General features: G+C 36.3%; 1 protein-coding gene across 1 annotated transcript in view; it reads right to left on the bottom strand.

The window, feature by feature from the left end:
• Nucleotides 1-1473: 1473 nt before the first annotated feature.
• Myo9a (myosin IXA) overlaps nucleotides 1474-20969 on the bottom strand; it is a gene marked incomplete at its 3' end in the record, with an annotated part of 191454 nt that continues 171958 nt past the window's right edge. The window contains exons 32-40 of the mRNA XM_013354586.2: nucleotides 19066-19113; nucleotides 14456-14567; nucleotides 11541-11602; nucleotides 8619-8811; nucleotides 6313-6441; nucleotides 5341-5446; nucleotides 4046-4177; nucleotides 3228-3351; nucleotides 1474-1527 (exon numbers count right to left, since the gene is read on the bottom strand). Of these exons, the coding sequence (XP_013210040.1) occupies nucleotides 1474-1527; nucleotides 3228-3351; nucleotides 4046-4177; nucleotides 5341-5446; nucleotides 6313-6441; nucleotides 8619-8811; nucleotides 11541-11602; nucleotides 14456-14567; nucleotides 19066-19113 (960 nt within the window). The remainder of the gene's footprint in view (nucleotides 1528-3227; nucleotides 3352-4045; nucleotides 4178-5340; nucleotides 5447-6312; nucleotides 6442-8618; nucleotides 8812-11540; nucleotides 11603-14455; nucleotides 14568-19065; nucleotides 19114-20969) is intronic.

The following is a 20969-nucleotide window of genomic DNA, read 5'->3' as shown; positions in this document are numbered from 1 at the left end:
ACAATTTTTGTCATTGATAACACTTTAAGCTTTCTAAGCAAATAGGAGAATTTTGGAAAACTTGTAACTGTCCTGAAAGTTTGACAGCTTCTAACACCATGTCAATGCCATCACTAAGAATTTAGGCAGAAGATGAAGTCCCATCTTAAACCAGCAGTTCTCAACCTGTGAGTCACTACCTTGACAAACTTCTATCTCCAAAAATATTTACATTATGATTTATAACAGTAGCAAAATTACAGTTATGAAGTAGCAACAAAAATAATTTTATGGCTGGGCTGGGGGGGGGGTCACCACAACATGAGGAATGCTATTAAAGGGCCAAAGCATTAGGAAGGTTGAGGATCACTGACTTAAATGATAGTGGCAATTTATACAGAGATGACAAGTCTCCTCTGACTGTTAGGAGAGTAAATCTGGAGCTCCCACTCATCTTTAGTTAGACTACTGTCAGAACAGAGCAGAACTGCCACACAACACTACAACAGTATGCAGAATTCTGTTCACTCAAATTCTTCCTCCAGATAAAGGCTGAGTCTGCCCTGCAAAGGAAGTTTACCCTACAACTCCCCAGATAAAGGCTGAGTCTGCCCTGCAAAGGAAGTTCACCCTACAACTCCCCAGATAAAGGTACAGTCTGTAAAGAAGTGAGAAGAATACAGGGTACCAAGTCTATGACTGAAATTTTAATATAAAAAAATGCACGTGAAAGAAAGTAATAGTGACATGCTATTAGGGCTATATTCTGAGGAAAAGGGAAGCTTGATATAGTAGAATTGACTGTTTCTACAGTTTCTCATTAATAGTGAATGATACCTGTACTTACAGATCAATAAGATAATGCTTCCCGGTAAAATGGGTATACAGAGATGGGTATTTTGGAATTAGTTTCCACACAGCTTGGTATTTTAGTTTTCTACCCTTCCATTTCTCCTTTGCATAAACAGTGTTAATAAAGAGAGGCAACAACAACATAATCTTGTCTGGCAAACACTTAAGTAGGTAAGAGCTGTATTTCTACATCTTGGAAGATACCATTAGAGTCACAGTTATGAACAGATACATAAGCATTACTCATGATAGATACTGAAAATCATACAGGTATTTCAAATAATAAAGTGAATTTGCTAGGAATATAGCTCATACAGCAGAACGAATCTGAGAACCTCAGTTATCTTCAACCCCCATGTTTTAAAGATTTAACCACAACAGAAACTCTAAAGGACTATCTGACAAGGAAAAACAGTATATTTCAAATGAACACTGTTCACCTGCATACGCAGATAAAGTGAAGGACGTAAAGAAAGTGATTAAGAAAAAGGCATGTGAAGGCTGATCAATAAGTGGGCCCTGAACTGGGTTTGAACATGTAAGGCAGACAGGCACGAATGACTGACAGAGCAGAACATTTCCTGGATGAGTGAGACACGATGATGTGAAGTGACTAAGACACATTGCAATATTAATACATACCGAGACTGAACTGCGGGTAATGCTCATAAATCTAACTGCAATTAGTACAGGTTTCTGGATTAGGAAGGACATGAAAAGGAAAGCAGAAGGTTAGAATGTACATGTCATTGCCCCATTAAAAGAGAAGGCTAAACCTTTCAGTGGAATGATATATCCATTCTCTGCAGTACTGGGGAGGTGGGATGCACAACTTTTCCACTTGCTTTGAAATACAGTTTTGTAGTAACGAAGCTCTTTCTTTCCTTCTTAAGTCTAATAATTTAGATCTCTGAATACTGAGCTAAAATTATTAATACGAAAAGGTTTTTCTGTTTGTTTGCAGTGCCAAGGATCAACTTTGTCTTAAAGATAAGCATCAACTCATGTAAAGCCTCAGGCCAAAATTTTGATTTTAGATAGGATTTCCATTTGTAATGTCTTATGGGGAGATTTAGGTCGTATCCTATGATGACTGTGCTAGCTAGTTTTATGTCAACTTGATACAAGCTAGAGTCATTTTCAAAGACAGAACCTCTGTTGAGAAAAATACCTTCATTAGACTGGTCTGTGGGCAAGCCTGTGTGTGATACATTTTCTGGATTGAAGATTATATGGGAGGAGGGTCAAGCTCACTGTGGTCAGTATCACTCCTGTACAGGCAGTCCTGGGTAATATATATAAGCAAGCAAGCTGAGCAAGCCACAAGGGGCTAGCCTGTAAGCAGCCCTCTTCCATAGTCTCTCCTTTCAGGCTTCTCACCTAATGAATGATGGACTATAAACTCTAAAATAACACCTCCCTCTCTAAGCTGCTCATGGTCACAGTATTTTATCATAGTAATGGGAATCCTAAGACAAGCTTCATTTAATGTCTGGAATTCTTCTAACCCTACCCTCTGTTGAACATTTGTTCTGTGCAAGGAAGCTGAAATAGGAAGGAAGAAGCAGTTATTTCAACGCCAATCTAAATACAAACTATAATGGCATGGAAGAAGCATTGTGGAAGCTCTAGAAAAATATGAAAATCAGGAAGCTGCTGTTTTAAGAGATTTGCTGAGAATCTGAAATCAGTGCCTGCTGCTACAATGTTTACAACTGAAAGGAGGAATAATAAGTAGGCAAAAGTTAAACTTTAAGGCATCAGTTGTTTTATCAGAACATCAGATCCTACTGTTTTAGTTAATGGTAACTGGAGTTATTATAATACGTAATTGCTGGTCACTGGTTAAAACAGAAGACACTAAATACAAAAGTAAGCAAATGAAAGAAATAAATTTTATTAGCACATCTCAAAACCCAACAACAAATCCCTAAATAAATCTTTATCTGATCATAGAAGACTCATAAATAGAATTCTGCTTCCGTAGGAATCAAGCACGTTAGTTAGTTCATATTCAATTCTGAATGACTAAGTTCTCTACGGTCAGGAATCTTGGAAAGACCACCAAAAATTTTATGGCTGAGATTAGGAAAAAGATAGTGGAAGAATGTAGAGAAAGCTAGGGTAAAGTTAAGTGTTTATGGCATGAACAGATAAAGTAAGCAGGAAGATAATAAGCCACCAACTTTTTATCCAAAATATTTAAAATATTCTGCAGATTTTATTACATATATTCTGTACATTATAGCTAAAATAACTTAAAGATCATCAGATATTCCTAGCACCAGTGTTTCCTCTGAAAAGTTCCTTCTGTGCATAATTCATGTTACAAATACTTACTCAAAAAAACATAGAAAACCCCTTCCCAAAACATGGTTCCATGTTTTGCATCTTACCATTGATCTACGAATCAGTGATAGTCTGGTCTTTGCTTTATTTTCAGCAAATTCCAGGCTACTTATATCTTTGAGACGAGCCTTATATTTATTCATTTGTTCTACAACAATCAGCTCCACACAGCTGAAACAGGAAGAAAGAAAAAAAAAAAACGATTACAAGCATAAATAAATCAAATGAAGTGTAGTATCCCTAGACTACTTTTAACTGACTGTCCTAGATAGCTGAAGGATAAAGGAAGCATCCTTTATTTTATGAGCTCAGAGAAAAGAAGATTCAGAATGGTGGTTGATAATTGTCTGCATTTTAGAAACCAACTGAAAATAGTTACAAATTCTAACGCCCAGGCTATAATCCCAGATTAATTAATAAATCAGACAACTCTGGGGATGGGACTCAAGCCCTTGAATTTTTCCAAAAGTTCCCACTGCAGTCAGAGAGAGAGAGAGGTAGAGAAGGAGGGAGAGAAGGAGAGAGAGAAAGAGAGAGGAAAGGAGGGAGGGAGGGAGGGAGGGAGATAGGGAGATGGGGGTTAAGAAAAAAAGGTCAGGGTGAAATGTTGGAATACTGAAGAATTATAACCAGAGTCGTAAGATCATGATTAGACTACATGCTTTATTACAAGGAGATATAAACTACAAATAACTTGACATTTAAAAACTGTAAGTAATCCTAAATTGAAGCAAGCCTTAGAATACCCAAGAATCTGCTTTACAGGCACTGGAACTTATGAAATCATTCACTGTGTTTGATATTTGGATAAAAAAAAAAACTACACCAACTAAAATCCTGTAGAGGTGAATGTGGCTGGCCTTACGTGGTAGTCTTACTGATATCTTGTACACTTTGCAGTGGGTCAGTAGTGTCAGGGCAACGGAGAATGCAAGGTGCAAACACAATGGCCAGAGCATTAGCAGACATTCGGTTAGTGTCTTCCTGTAGCGCAATCCTAAGGAATAAAGCAAAACCAACACCAGTGAAAAGGTGATAAAAATAATAGTGGAAAATATGGAAAAGAATACAGTATGCCATCAACCCCATAGTTCAGTGTGGATACACATCTAAATTTAAGGAAGACATTCTAGACTTCCCCAAAGTTATCCCTTTACCTGAAGAATGGACTTTACTACTCTCTGAAACAGTCTGGTTCACAGGTCAACATTACAGCATATCAAGTGACCTGCTGCTTAAGTCCAACATCATAAACATGTCTGCAGAATGCAGAGTTGAAGTTGTGGTGTTTTTTAATTTTAAAAATAAGATTTATTTATTTTTATTTTATGTGCATTGGTGTTTTGCCTCATGTATGTCTGTGTGACAGTGTCAGACACCCTGGAATTGGAGTTACAGATAGTTGTGAGCTGTTGTATGGGTGCTGGAAATTGAACCCAGGCTCCCTGGAGGAGCAACCAATGCTCTTAACCTCTGAGACATCTCTTGAACACCTAGAAGTTTTAACACATTCCCAAACATCTCACACATCTGACCAGAGAGAGGGTTATACTCCCAACCCCTTCTAATATTTACATATAGAGTAAAAGACCTACTCCTGAATCCTCTAGTCAGTTAATTCCTGAGTATAATCTGAACCAACTCCCAGAAAGCTGATGTTCACTCTTTTCTAGTTCAGGTGTCAAAATGGCTGAGTTACTTGGTGCTACCATGAGGTGGGAGCAGCTACATGACCAACAATCACTCGACTTAGCAAATTTCTCCTTGAAAAAGCCCTAACCCCATATTTTAGGTACAAAAGGTAGAAAGGCAGAAAGGAGTAGGGGGTGTTGTTTTATAAACATTACAAGGACCAAACCGAGGGCTTTGTGCACACTAAAGGAGCATTCTACTTCTGAACTACATTCCCAGGAAAGGCACTGACTTTATACATTCAAGTTCTTCAACTGAATGGAATCCTGACCTCCTCCCCTGAAAAAAAGCCAGGCACGGTGGTGTATAATCCCAGCACTTGTAAGGCAGAGGCAGGAAGATCTCTGAGTTCAAAGCCACCCTGATCTACATAGTGAGTCCCAATATAGCCAAAGATACATAATGAGTCCCTGTCTTGGGAGGAAAAAAAAAAAGGAAAGAAAAATCCTAAAGAAACTGTTAAGTTACCTAACTAGATGAAAGATGAGGCGTTCCAGTGTGTTGAGATGAGTTCGGGAGAGCTGATCAATTACAGAGTACACTCCACGGATTGTCTCCTTTCTCTCCTGAAGGCCTAAAAATTGGTAAGAATAGCAAGTTACACTGAATATTCCTGTTACATGCTTTATCTTCTTCCTGGATGGATACGCTCCAGCAGAATATGATGGTTTCAGCTTGAGGAAGCAGAAATAGCTCTCAGATACTTGGCTCCCTGTATTTGAATTCCCAGAGTTAAGTTTGCCCTCCAGCAGCCCTTGATGACAGCAAGCAGTCTAGTATTTCAGTCATTATGTGACAGACTGGGTTCTCATTAAAATGAACTATTCTATGTCCTCGGGCTCTAAATACCTCTGGGCAGACCTTTACAAATATACAACACATTTAAAGCACAGAGCCCATCTGGAATAAAACAGCTACCTTCAGACACAGTTCCTGCTTAGATTCACAACAGAATGTTAGCCCACCCTAAAATCTCCTACTTGCTACTTTACTGTTTTTATAACCCATATCTTTCAGTTACTTTTTGAGAAGCAACAAAGTGGCTTACTCAGAAACTTTTAGAAAATCTACAAAAAAAACCAACTGTTGAATAGGTAACAGTGCACTGGCAGTTTTGTTGTTTTTTTTTTGTTTGTTTGTTTTTGTTTTTTCGAGACAGGGTTTCTCTGTAGCTTTGGAGCCTGTCCTGGCACTAGCTCTTGTAGACCAGGCTGGCCTCGAACTCACAGAGATCCGCCTGCCTCTGCCTCCCGAGTGCTGGGATTAAAGGCGTGCGCCACCACCGCCCGGCTGCACTGGCAGTTTTGTACTCTGCCACAAGCTTAATTTAGGACCCTTAAGGGCTACACTCCTATAGAAAGACTTAATAATGAATACAACAGACGGGGTTGCTTTATCAAGTCTAAGCCTGTCCTTTAAACCCTTGAAGCTTGTGCTTACCCATAGCTCGAAGAAATTCCTCATAGAGTTCAAAGGTCATGAGTGGATTGGGCAAATCACGAAGCCATTGTTTGAATACGCTTGCAATAACATGTATGTTATAGTCATCTAGGTTTACACTTTCAGCATCTATTAGAGACAAAGCATGCAAAAAGATTCAAACAGTTCAAAGTAAATATACTAAAAGAAGGCTTCATGTTTCCTAACTAAACTAATGTATATCTCCCACACTCTAATTCTATGCTTGGAATTGTCATTTCTGACTGTGAAGGAATAATGCTTATACCTGTTGTGAACACAAATGTTTTGATGGAAGAAGAATCAATTATAGAAGTTTCTAGGGGCTTACTTTCGATTTTTTGTACTTGTTTTAGAGTGGCCCACATGCCTCACTCTTGAGCACCCATGCTTCACAAGTCTAAGGGGAAAGCCCTAAAAGACATTTTCTAAAAACAAGGCTGACATTCTTAGAGACTAGACGGCAGGGAAATGCTTCCTCCTACTTTGCTCAAGATTACTGATTAGACTATTAGTATACAGAATGAATGAATGACATTTGTTCTGTTGCACAGGTCAAGAGCCAAACCTAACAAATGCCCATAAACTAGAGTAGATCAAGTTCTGACAGTCAGAATTTACTACCTGAGTTTTATCAGGCATTTCCGGTTGTTTTCTTACTAATTTATTTCTTACTGATTAGTTCCAAACAAAACAAACAAAAAAAAAACACTATGGTTCTTAGTCACATAAATGCAACCTTTTGCCTCATTGAATAAATGGGACCTCCTGAGACTGAGAAGCTTCTGTAAAGCAAAGGACACTGTCGCTAAGACACAAAGGCAACCTACTGACTGGGAGAAGATCTTCACCAACCCTGCAACTGACAAAGGTCTGATCTCCAAAATATATAAAGATCTCAAGAAACTAGACCGTAAAAGGCTAATCGACCCAATTATAAAATGGGGCACTGAGCTGAACAGAGAATTCTCAACAGAAGAAGTTCAAATGGCCAAAAGACACTTAAGGTCATGCTCAACTTCCTTAGTGATCAGGGAAATGCAAATCAAGACAACTTTAAGATACCATCTTACACCTGTCAGAATGGCTAAAATAAAAAACACCAATGATAGCCTTTGCTGGAGAGGTTGTGGAGAAAGGGGTACACTCATCCATTGCTGGTGGGAATGCAAACTTGTGCAACCACTTTGGAAAGCAGTGTGGCGGTTTCTCAGGAAATTTGGGATCAACTTACCCCTGGACCCAGCAATACCACTCTTGGGAATATACCCAAGAGAGGCCTTATCATACAACAAAAAGTATATGCTCTACTATGTTCATAGCAGCATTGTTTGTAATAGCCAGAACCTGGAAACAACCTAGATGCCCTTCAATGGAAGAATGGATGAAGAAAGTATGGAATATATACATATTAGAGTACTACTCAGCAGTAAAAAACAAGGGCTTCTTGAATTTTGCATGCAAATGGATGGAAATAGAAAACCTTTGGTTCAAAAATGACAAAAAGTGTTAACTTGAGAATTAAACCAAAGACAAGCCCTTCCATATACTCTAGGATTAAGCTTTACACTAATAAGTGCTCAACTCACTAGCAGTTTAAATAAAGTCCTCAATACAAACAGGAATAGGAAAATCTACTGCAAACAATAGCACGACAAGATCTCCTGAGTAAATTGGGAGTGTGGGGGTATGGGAGTGGGTAGAAGGGGAGGGGGACGAAGGAAGGGAGTGGAAAAAAATGTTTAACTCAATTAAAAACAGTAAAAAAAAAATACCACCTGTAGTGAAGACTTATAGGCAGTACTTTAAATTATAGATCCAGAAAACACTGGATTAAATTCCGACATGGTCACTTGTTGGCAATAAGTAGTTAAGATAAACAGTTAAGATAAGCTGCTCTATCAGCCTGGTCCCTTATCTATAAATGAAGATAAATGACATCTGTAAATTCACAAGACTGTTTCTAAAAATCTTTGTTGCCTTGAGTCAACATTTCATTAATTTCTCTGAACCTACATTTTCCTCTTCATAAATTAAGAATGTCAAGATCTAATCAGTGTGTCATATAGAGTGAGATCTTTTTCAAGTACCTAACAATACCTTGTACAATTATTTACTGTCAACACATGTTTGATGAATTAACTGAATACAGTCAAAGATTCAAAAAAAACAAACAAGTACCACAGAAAAGGTTCTGGCCCTACATTTAGAGAAGCAATATGTAATAAAAACTGAAACAACTTTAAAATAAAAGTATTACATCTTAATTGGGAGGCACACTATCTTACCTGTATCTAGACCTTGTCGAAGTTCCTTGATTTTATTAGTTGAACCAGACTTTCGGTAAATACCTTCGGTATAAAGCCCATGCATTTCAATGTAGTTTATGAGCTTCTCAACCACTAAAGGAACAGCTCGGTCTTCACTAGTCAATCGAGACAGTTCAACCCCAAATTGCCGAGATGACAGCTCTGGATCATACTAAATGGAAGATAAATTTTGTTTCTACATGCATTCAAACACTACAGAACATGGTTAGTCAATCTTTAGAAAATTACTTTTTATTTTCCTAGTGTTATGCAAATAACCTCTGCAGTTTAGAGGAAAGGGAATTATGATTTAAAAAATATAAATTCATGAGATACTACTTTCAGTCATTTCCACTGGGAATCCATAAAAGAAAACAAAGACTAGAGGTAGTAGCAATGGGCTGCTACTTCTTCCCATCAAAAATCAATTCCAAGCTAGGTGGTGGTGGCGCACACCTCTAATCCCAGCACTCAGGAAGCAGAAGCAGGAGGACCTCTGTGAGTTCGAGGTCAGCCTGGTCTACAAGAATTGGTTCCACAAAAGCTAGGTAGGGCTACCCTATCTCGGGGAGAAAAAAAAATCAATTCCAGCAAAAGATGAGGTTAGTTGTGGGAGAAAGGATTTCAATTTTGTATGCAAAAACTAAACAACCATAACAACAACAACCAAAAAAAAAAAAAACCCTTAAAACATTTGCCACGTACTTTGGGAAATCCACAGAATTTTTTTAAAAATTGTTAATTTCTAAAACACTATGCTATTTCAAGGACTTGGGAAGGAGAGGCAGGAGAATCAGAAGTTCCAAGTCATCCTAGGCTACTCAAGAGAGTTCCAGGCCAGTCTGAGCTACATGAGACCCTGTCTCACACAAACCAAACCCAGAACAAAACCAACCAAAATAAACAACAACAAAAAATAGCAACGAAGGATCTCAAAAAGATCTGATGCTTCACACTGATGTTGAGAAGCAGGTGGTACCTGAGAAACCAAGAGAGGACTAGGAAATGTGGAGTCACAGAATCTGTGATGTTACACCGTCTGGTATGGCGAAACTAAAAATGAACAAAAAGCTAGGCAAAGGCTATAAAGTGCATTTGGACTTTATTCTGAAAGCTAAGAGACACTACTGGAGAATTTCAAAGAGCCAAGAACTAGTTTTCTCTTATTGTGCATGCATACATTTTACATGTAAGCACTTAATTCTCAGAGAATCAATTCCATATTTTATTTGAAGGATGTTAAATCAGTAATAAAATAACACCTCTAATACTATTTCAAGATCTGAGGCAAAATATTTAGAAAGTTTTAGGGATGCATATTAAATGTTAGTATTGTCACCATATCAACTTAACTAAACATCTACTAAGTTGCTAAGTATATATGGCTTGAAACCACCTAGTATAGAGTATATGATAATTAGAAAAAAAATGAAATAATCTCCATGCAGTGATTTAAGCAAATAAATAAACATTAACAAAAAGTTTTGCTATTAATATGATGCATGCATAATACACTTATCATCTTTTAAAATGTTAAGGCTCTCCCTTCAGTATCAAAGTTAATAGTTAAAAATTGTGAAATAAAACTAGATATTTAAACATTCATTAAAGCTTAAAGCTATATATTTGATACTTAAATAACTATTGGAATCTATTTTATTGACTATTAAGTAGTCTAATTCTTTGTGTCTAGTATATTTGGAAAAAATATAATGTGCTGAGTGATGCTCTTTCTTTGGAGAGGTTCTTCCTCTCTTGTAGGTGCTCAGAATAAGGAAATAGCACCATAATCTAATTAAGAACCACCTTAAAGCTAATTGGTAAATTTTGTTAATCTCAGTCATCAATGATTCAGCCCCATTCCTAGGGTGTATTTCTTGACATAGCTCTCACTGAGAGTCTGGGGAACTACTTTCTCTTTGAATAGTCCTAAAATTCTCTTTGCCCTCCTTAGCAGTGTGAAACTCTGAAAAATCTTATCCTAATTTGATTCTTTGCCATTGAGGCTAAATAGCTTTTCAGCTAAAAACCATATCCTGAAACAAAATATTTCTAAATTTTAGTCTTATTTCTCTAATGAACAAATTACAGTGATTCAAATCTTGACAGTATGGAACTACCCTACCCCTACTGCTAAAACCTCAACAACCTTCTCTGACTTTAGTATGTAAGATCGCTAGACAGAATACTGTTTGGTTGTTGTTTTCTTGGTTAGGTTTCTATTGCTGTGATAAAAACACTAAGACGAAAGCAACTTAGGAGAAAAGGGTTTATTTTGTTTACATTTCCACATCATAGTCCAAGGAAGTCTGGGCAAAAACTCAAGGCAGGAAGTGAAGAAGTGATGAAGGAACACTGCTAATTGGCTTATCCCTCTCATGGCTTGCTCAGTTTGCTTTCTTACAAAACTTAGGATACCACCTTTAATACCAGCACTCGCGAGGCAGAGGAAGGCAGATCTCTGAGTTCGAGGCCAACCTGGTCTACAAGAGCTAGTTCCAGGACAGGCTCCAAAGCTACAGAGAAACCCTGTCTCGAAAAACCAAAACAAGGGGCTGGAGAGAAGGCTCAGTGGTTATGAGCATTGCCTGCTCTTCCAAAGGTCCCGAGTTCAATTCCCAGCAACTACATGGTGGCTCACAACCATCTGTAATGAGGTCTGGTGCCCTCTTCTGGCCTTCAGGCATACACTCAGAAAGAATATTGTATATATAATAAACAAACAAATAAATAAATGAAAAAACCAAAACAAACAAACAAAAAACATACTTTGTAATGTGATCTGGGGTAGTGAAGTTTGAAAACCACTGTATTATAAACCCAAAGAAGCTCTAACTTCTTTCCATGCGACCAAAAACCTTGCAGATCCACTGTGTAGTCCTGAGGGTGGGACTATCTTACCTTCTTGGAGCACTTGGCTGTGGTTTTCAGACAGCACTTCTTATGGCAAGCATACTTACACACTGGAAAACAGGTTAAGGATGTAGCAATTTTAGTCTGCAAATCAATAGCAAGAACTTACCAAGTTCACAATTTATTTGAATACAGTTTGTTTCTTTGAAGGTGAATCTGCTCTAAGGTCATGAATACATTTTGTTTGAGATAACCTCTGTTAATGGACATGCAGTTGAAAACACCTAACGTTTTCAGTCAGTGTCAATGAACAATTTCTTTAGAAATTGTTTCAATAGAACAATGAGCTTTCTATTTTTTCTAGGGTGCCAGTCCTACTGTATTTATATCCCCCACTCCCACAACTCCAACGGATTATTTATCTATCTTTATAGTTTGATTCACAAGGTAGTGCTCCAAAGCCTGTTGAAACTCCAGAAATACCAATTAATAATCTTGATTACACTCAAAGGCATTATTATCAAAAATGCTTACTGAAATGAAATTGGCAGTATATTTTAAAAAATAGGAAAGAACTTATTTATCATTCCTAAAGTACCAGAATTGAGCTCTAAAGAATAATATAAGCAGAGTATTAGCTACGGTAGGAAACATAAGATTAAAAAAAAAAAAAGTTTAGAGCAAAAATAATGTCTAGGCTTGGGAAGCAAAAGTAAGATCTTTGTGAGTTTGAGGCCAGCCATAGCTACATAGATAAACACTCAAAGACAAAAAACACCAAACAAAAAACAATTTCTTGGAATGGCTTGATAACAATGTAGCCAGACAGCTAGCTAAGTAGGAGACACTTGATGGGGGGATATTGAGAACAAGGTGACTTCTGTCATTCTGCTTATACCAGGTGAACTTCTTGCAAACTAACAAAAATATTCTCTCTTAAACTTCTAATTTTTTATGTTTTTAAAACTAAAATCAAGTAGAAGAGGCCATGGTATTATACTGGTGAAATCGAGACAGTCATAAAAACCATTAATCCTATTAAAAAATTAATCTAAATCCACTTTGGCCATAAAAAAGCAAATTCTCCAAATCAGCAGGTCTCAACCTGTGGGTCTCAAACCATTTGTGGATAACATATCAGATATTCTGCATATCAAATATTTACAGTACAATCCCTAACAGCAGCAAAATTACAGTTAGGAAGAAGCAATGAAATAATTTTATGGTTTGTGGTCACAACATGAGGAACTGTCACAATATTAGGAAAATTGAGAACTACTGCTTAGTTTAAAGTCAAAGTGTTTGAATCAAGTACATTTCAGATTACTTCCTACTATCTCATTATAATTCTTAAGATAACTGATAATAAAATGAAAGTTCTTGCTTTATTCAAGTTTGAATCTGAAAGTCCCATAGGATCATTATTTAAAAGTTTATTCCCCATCTAGTGGCACCATTTTGGGGAGGCTGTGGAGCCATTATAAGGTGGAAACTCAACTGGGTGAAATTGGTCACTAAAGGTGGGCATTTGAGGATTACATCCTGCCCTCATGTGGGTCATAACCTCTGCTTCTTGGTTTGCCTCTACCACACAGCCCATTGGGCATGAAGGACTACAATCCCTGAAAACATGAGCCAAAACAAATGTGTCTTCCCTTAAGCTGTTTCTATCAGGCACTGTGGTCACACCAACACAAATAAACATAGAAAACTGGTACCAAAGAAGTAGGGTTGTTGTCTTTGCTAAACTTATAATTTAAAAGTGATTTTAAACCTCTGAAACTGATTTCAAACAGAAATGTGGAAAAATATGGAGCGTGAGTATAAAAAAAAAGTCCTAGTTCTAGAGCTCTGTAAATAGAACTTGATGAGATATTATGGAAGGAGGCTGGAAAACTAGACTGCTAATAAAAATGAGGACAGTAAAGGCCAAGTTCATATGTTCCATTTGTGAACCCTACGGAGAATTGGACTAGAGACCATTTGTATTTTTTTAATTTATTTATTATGTATACAATATTTTGTCGGCATGTATGCCTGGAGGCCAGAAGAGGGCACCAGACATCATTATAGATGGTTGTGAGCCACCATGTGGTTGCTGGGAATTGAACTCAGGACCTTTGGAAGAGCAGGTGATGTTCTTAACCACTGAGCCATCTCTCCAGCCCTGACCATTTGTATTTTTGAGCAAAAATTTTATCTATGTTGATCCAGGTTCTGAAAATTTGAGTGAGGCCAAATTAAAGGACTAATTAATTTGATGGAGGAAATTTTAGGACAACATAGCATTATAGCATCAGGCTATAGTTCTGGTTATTGCTGGCTACATTTAGCCAAGTTTTTATTGATAATTGGAAAGTAAAATAAAACATATTCAGTTTTACCAGGAAAGGGGCACATAGATATGGACAAAAGACCATAGCTGCATTAAAAAGATGGAACCTGGTTGGTGGTGAAGCACACCTTTAATCCCAGCACTGGGGAGACAGAGGCAGGAAGATGTCTGAGTTCAAGGCCAGCTTGACCTAAAGAGTGGGTTCCAGAATAGCCAAGGCAACACAGTGAAAGCCTGTCTTGAGAGAGGAAAAAAAAAAAGGAAGAAGAAGAAAAAGAAGAAGATGGTAAATTTGCACTGGAGCCATAGGAAAGGCTCCTTGAAGACATTACAGGCAGTCATAACAGCCTTCCGAGAGCAAGTTCCAGGGTGGCATAAAACTTAGAATGCATCTGAAAGACTGCACTAAAGAGGGTTATTAAACTCACAAAGGGCTAACTAGCAAAATGTTTTCCAAAGTTCAGCTGCTGCTCGGGCACTAAAAAGTACTGCAGTTATAGTCCAAGAGGGCTTGAGAATTACTCCAAGTGGCTGCATAACTTAACAAACATATAGTACTAGTTTTGCACACATGTGGACACAAGAGAAGACCATAAAGGCTGTTCCCTCAAAGATGTCTAATACTTACATTTGCAAACAGAGGCTCTGTCCATTATCCATATCAAGGAAGAACAGTATTCACAGTATGTAGGGATGCTATACTGGGTGGCCTTAAAGATGTGGCCGTTGTGCTCTTCCACCTGAATGAAGAGATTTCACTATTTATACAACAGCCAATCAAGTAAACGCTTCCCTAACATGGCTGGCAAATGGGAACTCCTCCAACCTCGTGCTAAGACTTCATGGGTATTTATTCCAGGTAGAGAATTATGATTCCTCCAAGAAATAATGATATAAAGTATAGTTTGTCCCTTAGATATGTAGATATTATAAAAACAATGCAACTCAACAAGCAAGTGGTAGCTATCTTATGTGACTAAGCATGTTAAATTGAAAGCAACATTTCTAATATGTTTTGAAATTCCAAAAAATGTTTTGTTATTGGAAATCAACCATGAGTTCGAAAGGCTTTTGTTTTCATAAATTATACCTATTTCATAAATTAATTTTGAATTAATATTGAAAATATAAGTACATTAAGAATCAATATAAATAATTATTTTTATGGTTTTTTTCCTAATCAACTTTTTAGTTACTATAAAAGAGAAAATGGTTTCAATGTGACATTTTCAATGCATACACATCTTTCGTGTTGATTTGGTTGAGACAGGATCTCACTATATAGCCCTGATTGGCCTGGACTCCCGGATAGATCAGGCCGACCTTGAACTCACAGAGATCCACCTACCTCTGTCTCCCAAGTGCTAGGATTAAAGGCCACTGACTTGCCTGGGAAATCTGTTCTTGTTTGTTCTCTTACTGTTCTTGCTGGTTTCCTTCTCTGAAACAGTTCCTTGTTCTGCTCTCATGACATATATTACCCTCTCTTGTTCCTCCCCCACTTTAGACTTCACTCTCACATTCTACTTTCTACTTTAATGCTGCACATATACATTTAACAGATATAAAAAATTAAATCTGTAAGCTACACAAGATAAAACATGTGATATGTGTTTCAGACTTGTTTATTTCTCTTAGTCTGACAGTTCCATACATATTACTGCAAATGTCACAAATACATTCTATACAACCATTTAAAATTTCATTGTATATATGTAAATTTTTTCTTTCCTTTCTTTTGGTTTTTTCTTCAAGACAGGGTTTCTCTGTAGCTTTGGCACCTGTCCTAAAACTAGCTCTTGTAGACCAGGCTGGCCTCGAACTCACAGAGATCCACCTGCCTCTGCTGGGATTAAAGGCGTGTGCCACCACTGCCCAGCCTGTAGCATTTTCTTTACCCATTAATCTGTTGATGAACAACTAACTGGCTGTCATTCTGGCTGTGTGAAGTAGAATCTCAAACTAGTTTTAATCTGTAGTTCCATGATGGTTGAAAGTTTTGAACATTTTTCATGTATGAGCCTTTTTACTTTTCTGTCGAGAAAAAAATTAGTTCAATTGATTATTAATTTTAAAAAGGTTTTATTTTGGTTTTTAATTTTTGAAATATTTTACAGATTCTTTCAGATGAATAGTTGGCAGGACCCTCCCTCTGTTTCTTCACTTGTGTTTTCTGGTAAAGCAGCTTTTTAATTTTGTGCAACTCCAATTTGTCAATTCTTGGGACTATTTCCTATGTTGTAAGTCCTTGTCAGAATGTCCTTGCCTAGACTTGTAATCTTGAAATTTTTGCCTGTGGTTTCTTCTATCCGCCTCATATTTTTCAGATTTTATATTAAGGTCTTTCCAGTTTGAAACTGATTTCTGTACAAGTTGACAGATATTGACATTCAGTTTTTTTCAGTACCATTTGTTAAGAGACTAAATTTTTTTTCCATTTTATTTATTTATTTTTTGACTCCGTTGTCAAATATTAAGTATTTAAGTGTTTACTTATGGGTCATCTATTCTATTCCATTGACCTGACAAGGCAATTTTTGTACTGGAACCATGTTTTTGTTATTATGGCTCTGTAGCATAGTTTGAATACAAGTATTGTGATACCTTCAGCATTGCTCTTTCTTCTTAGGATTGCTCTGGCTTTCAGGGTATTTTGTGCTTCCATCCAAATTTTAGGAACTGCACTAAATCTGTAGATGGTTTTTGGTAAAAATATTAAATATTAACTCTGTCAATCCATGAGCATGGAGATTTTTCTCCATCTTCTTGCTTGATAAGGGCTTTTCTTTTTTTAAGCTATTATGAATGGGATTTTTTTTTCCTTAGCAAGTTCATTACTGGTAATAAAAAGCTATTTTGTTAATTTTATACTGTCACATTGCATAAAGTGTTTACTACATGTAATAGGCTTATGGTAGTCTTTAGGGTTTTGTCAGTATAGAACCATTTGTAAATAGGGATAATCTGACTTTTTTATTCCTTTTATTCTTGTCTTATGGCTCTAGCTATGATTTTGAATATTACAGGAAATAAGAGTAGAGAAAAGACATGACTGTTATTGTGTTTAGAGGACATGCTTTTAGGTTTTCCCCTACTTAATATAATGTTGGCTCTGGACTTATCATATATTCCATTTATTATGTGGATGTGTCTTCTATTTCCAGTTTCTTCATGGCTTTTATCATTAAGGGATGTTGAACTCTGGTAAAGACCTTCTCCGTATCAATTGATATAATTATGTAATCTGGATTCTTAAATGTATTTATGAGCTTTATTATATTTATTGACTTGCATATGTCAAACCATCCTTATATCACTGGAATGAAAGAAACTTGGTCATGGTACATGCATGGTCTTTGTCTTAATTAGGATTTCTATTGCTGTGATGAGACACAATTATCATGGCAACTCTTAAAAAGAAAAAACTTTTAATTGGGTGGCTCACTTATATCATCATTGCGGAAGCAAAACAGCATACAGACAGATCTGGTGCTGGAGAAGTAGTTGAGAGTTCTATACCTTGACTCACAGGCAATAGGAAGTGGTCTGTCTCACTGGGCATGGCTTAAGCATATATGAGGCCTCAAAGGCCACCTCCACAGTGACACACTTCCTCCAAAAGACCACACCATTCCAACAAGGCCATACCTCCTAATAGTGCCACTCCCATTGGGGGCCATTTTTTTTCAAGCTACCACAATCTTCTTACTAAGTTCTTGAATTCTCTTTGCAAATGTTTTATTGAGAGTTTTTGTGTCTGCATTCATAAAGAACACTGACTGACCTACAATTTCCTTTGTGTTGTATCTTTATCTGGCTTTAGTGCAAGGTGAGGATGATTTCAAAGGTTTGGTGGAATTAAGCAGTATGTCCATTGCTCTTCAATTTTACTTTATTGGAAGATTGTTTCTTAAATTTGCTAGAAAGCAGCTTACAAAATATATACATCTATTTGTTTTCCTGCTGATTCTCATTTTGATCAGTGTGATTTGTAATCTCTGAGTAGTTACAATTTACTTCTTTCCTGGTGACTAAGGATGTTAATGCTTTTAAAAATATTTATTGCTCATTTATATTTTTTTTCTTTTGAGAATTCTATGTTCAATACTTTGAACCATTTTTTTTCTTTGACTGGGTTGTTTTTCTTGCTATAAAAAAACCTTTTAATTTCACAAGTCCCATCTGTCAATTGTTAATCATTTTTCTGTCCACATGCCCACCATCTTGAAGTGTTTTGTTGTCTCAACTTTTTTCTTAGGTCTAATGCTAAGGTCTTTGATTCATTTGGAACTGATGAAGACTGATAGCTAAAGTACATAGTTTCATTCTTTTACAGTCTTGTTAGCTTTCACAGCACCCATCTAATATATTAAAGTTATAACCCAATAAAAAAACCAACTTAAAAAGTGCTGAATAAATAACCGAACAATGAAATACAAATGACTACCAGACACATAAAAAGATGTTTAACATCATTAGCCATGAGGGAAATGCAAATTAAACCATAAACCAACCCAAATGTCTATGAACTGGTAAATAAAAATGTAAATAAAATAAAAAGGTTCAGGCTACAAATCAGTGGTAGAATAACTGCCTAGCATGCCAAAAGTCCTCAGCACAACCTCCCATAAAGTGGTATGTCTATAATGCAATTCTATTAAATATTCAATGTAGCTGACTATTGATAAAATAACATGGGTGAATCTCAAGAATACCACATGCAAAAGCCAGGAATTGTACAACCAGGAATTGTACAATTCCACTTTCATGAGATGGTTAGAGAGTTAAGTTAACAAATAGTAAGCAAGTTAGAAAACAGTAATTACATAAGAAAATATTCCAAATTTTCTTTCATTTTATAAAACCAGTACTAAAAGTAGGTGTTCTTGGGATTTCAGGTCCATTATCATTCTTACTTTTTTATTTTTTATTTTTTTTTCCAGGATGGTCATGGTAGTATTTTTTTTTTATTATGTATACAGTATTTTTCCTGCAGGTCTCATTATAGATGGTTGTGAGCCACCATGTGGTTGCTGGAAATTGAACTCAGGACCTTTGGAAGAGCAGGCAATGCTCTTAACCGCTGAGCCATCTCTCCAGCCCCCATTCTTACTTTTTTAAAGGCATGTGAGTACATTCTAGGGATCTGGTAAAGCTGTTCACAGGAATACAAGATCTGCATCAAGCTACTAAGCTGAAAAATATTATTTCTTATAATATACCAAGAATGTAACTTACCAAATCAGTTTCTTTTTTCCTTCTTTTCTTTCTTTCTGTTTTAGGTACCTGGCAGGGGACAAGCAGAAACATAAATTGAAAATTACAAAAAACTAACATACTCTCTTCTTTGCACATGTTTGAACAGCTTCTACAAATAATAAACAGTTCTTTATTCTTCAAGAGGAACTGTGCAAAGCTAAGCCAAATTTGAGAAAATATTTAAGTTTGGTAAAAGGAAGGGCTAACAAAATCAGAAGAATGGAAGAACTCTTTAGAGACCGGTCTCTTTTTAAATATCAGCTCTAGCCGGGCGGTGGTGGCGCACGCCTTTAATCCCAGCACTCGGGAGGCAGAGGCAGGCGGATCTCTGTGAGTTCGAGACCAGCCTGGTCTACAAGAGCTAGTTCCAGGACAGGCTCCAAAACCACAGAGAAACCCTGTTTCAAAAAAAAAAAAACAACCAAAAATAAATAAATAAATGTCAGCTCTATCTAAAAGACACACCATTATTAGACATTTTATTCACTAGTCAAATGACCAACTATAAAGGTTTTGCCATCTACGATGGACATAAATATAAAAGGGGCCATATGAAGTATGGAAAAGCTCTGTAGACAGAGGACCTTTCCTGATAACACAGAACAAAAGAGCTTAAATGTAACCTTTAACAACCATCTACTTGCAAAGTAGTTTATAAACCTGTAAAAATCTTCTGCATTACAAGCCTGACATCCACAACACAAAATCCAGGATTTCTAGAGCTTGTTTACTACCTTAAAATGATTTAAAATGGCTTAAAATTTTAATCCATAAACTAAGTAAAAATAAAATGAAGTACAATCAACACAAAGACTAATGATATAATTTACATCTGTTATAATGAAATGCACTGATAACCTTTTTTAGACAATATCTCTATTTAAAATACACATTTTTTTAAAGATTTTTTTTTAAATTAGAATTTCTCTTGTAAATCCAGCTGTCTTTGACTACTCCATCCTCCTGTCTTAAGTCTCCAGAGTGATGGGATTACAAGTATATGTCATCACACTCAAAGAGTATATAATTTTTTCCAGGCTGGCCTCAGACTCACTGTGAAGCTAAGGGTGACCATGAACTGATCCTTCTGCATCTACTTCCAGAGTGATGGGATTAGAGATACGCACCTCTGCACCTTGTTTTATACGGTACTGAAGCTCTGTGTATTATGCATACTCGGCAGCACTCTAGCAACTGTGCTATGTTCTTAACTCCCATCCAACTATCTCTTTTGTAACAGAGATTACAAAGTATTTGCTAACTCTAAAACAAGATTTAATTAAAATTATTTTAATAATTTTATTATTTTATAAATAATTATTATTATTTAATTAAAATATCAAGTAGTAACTAACAGGACCAAAAAATAAAACTTAATATTACTACTAACAGGACCAAAAGGTAAAACTTAATATTACTACTAACAGGACCAAAAAGTAAAACTTAATATTACTGATGTTTAGATTTCCCAAAAATACATTTTTTTTTATAAAAACTTTTTCAAGAGAGATCTAATGTGTAGGTTCTTAGGTAAAAGCTAAGTGACACACATAATTCATTTCACCTTTAACCATATTTTTCAGAAGTCAATTCATGTATTAATCTTCATTAGAGCTGAAAGTATAATATTGAGAGCACACTGTTATAATTAGAAGGATATGTTTAATGAAACAAGTTCAAAAAAATACATGGCAAACTTAGAATAGTTTGGAGGATCTGAAGAAATGATACACTGCCATGTTCTCTGTAATATTTTCTTGAAATACATTGTTTTACTATTACTCTTCTGCCTCATCCTCTTCAGAATTTGACTACTGGCATGTGCCACCATGAACAGCGTAATCAAAATATATTGCATAGATGTAGGAAAACCATAATGAAAC

The sequence above is a fragment of the Microtus ochrogaster genome, unplaced genomic scaffold (genome assembly GCF_000317375.1).
Source record: "Microtus ochrogaster isolate Prairie Vole_2 unplaced genomic scaffold, MicOch1.0 UNK49, whole genome shotgun sequence".
NCBI classification, from domain to species: domain Eukaryota; kingdom Metazoa; phylum Chordata; class Mammalia; order Rodentia; family Cricetidae; genus Microtus; species Microtus ochrogaster.
This window is presented reverse-complemented; position numbering and strand designations above follow the sequence as displayed.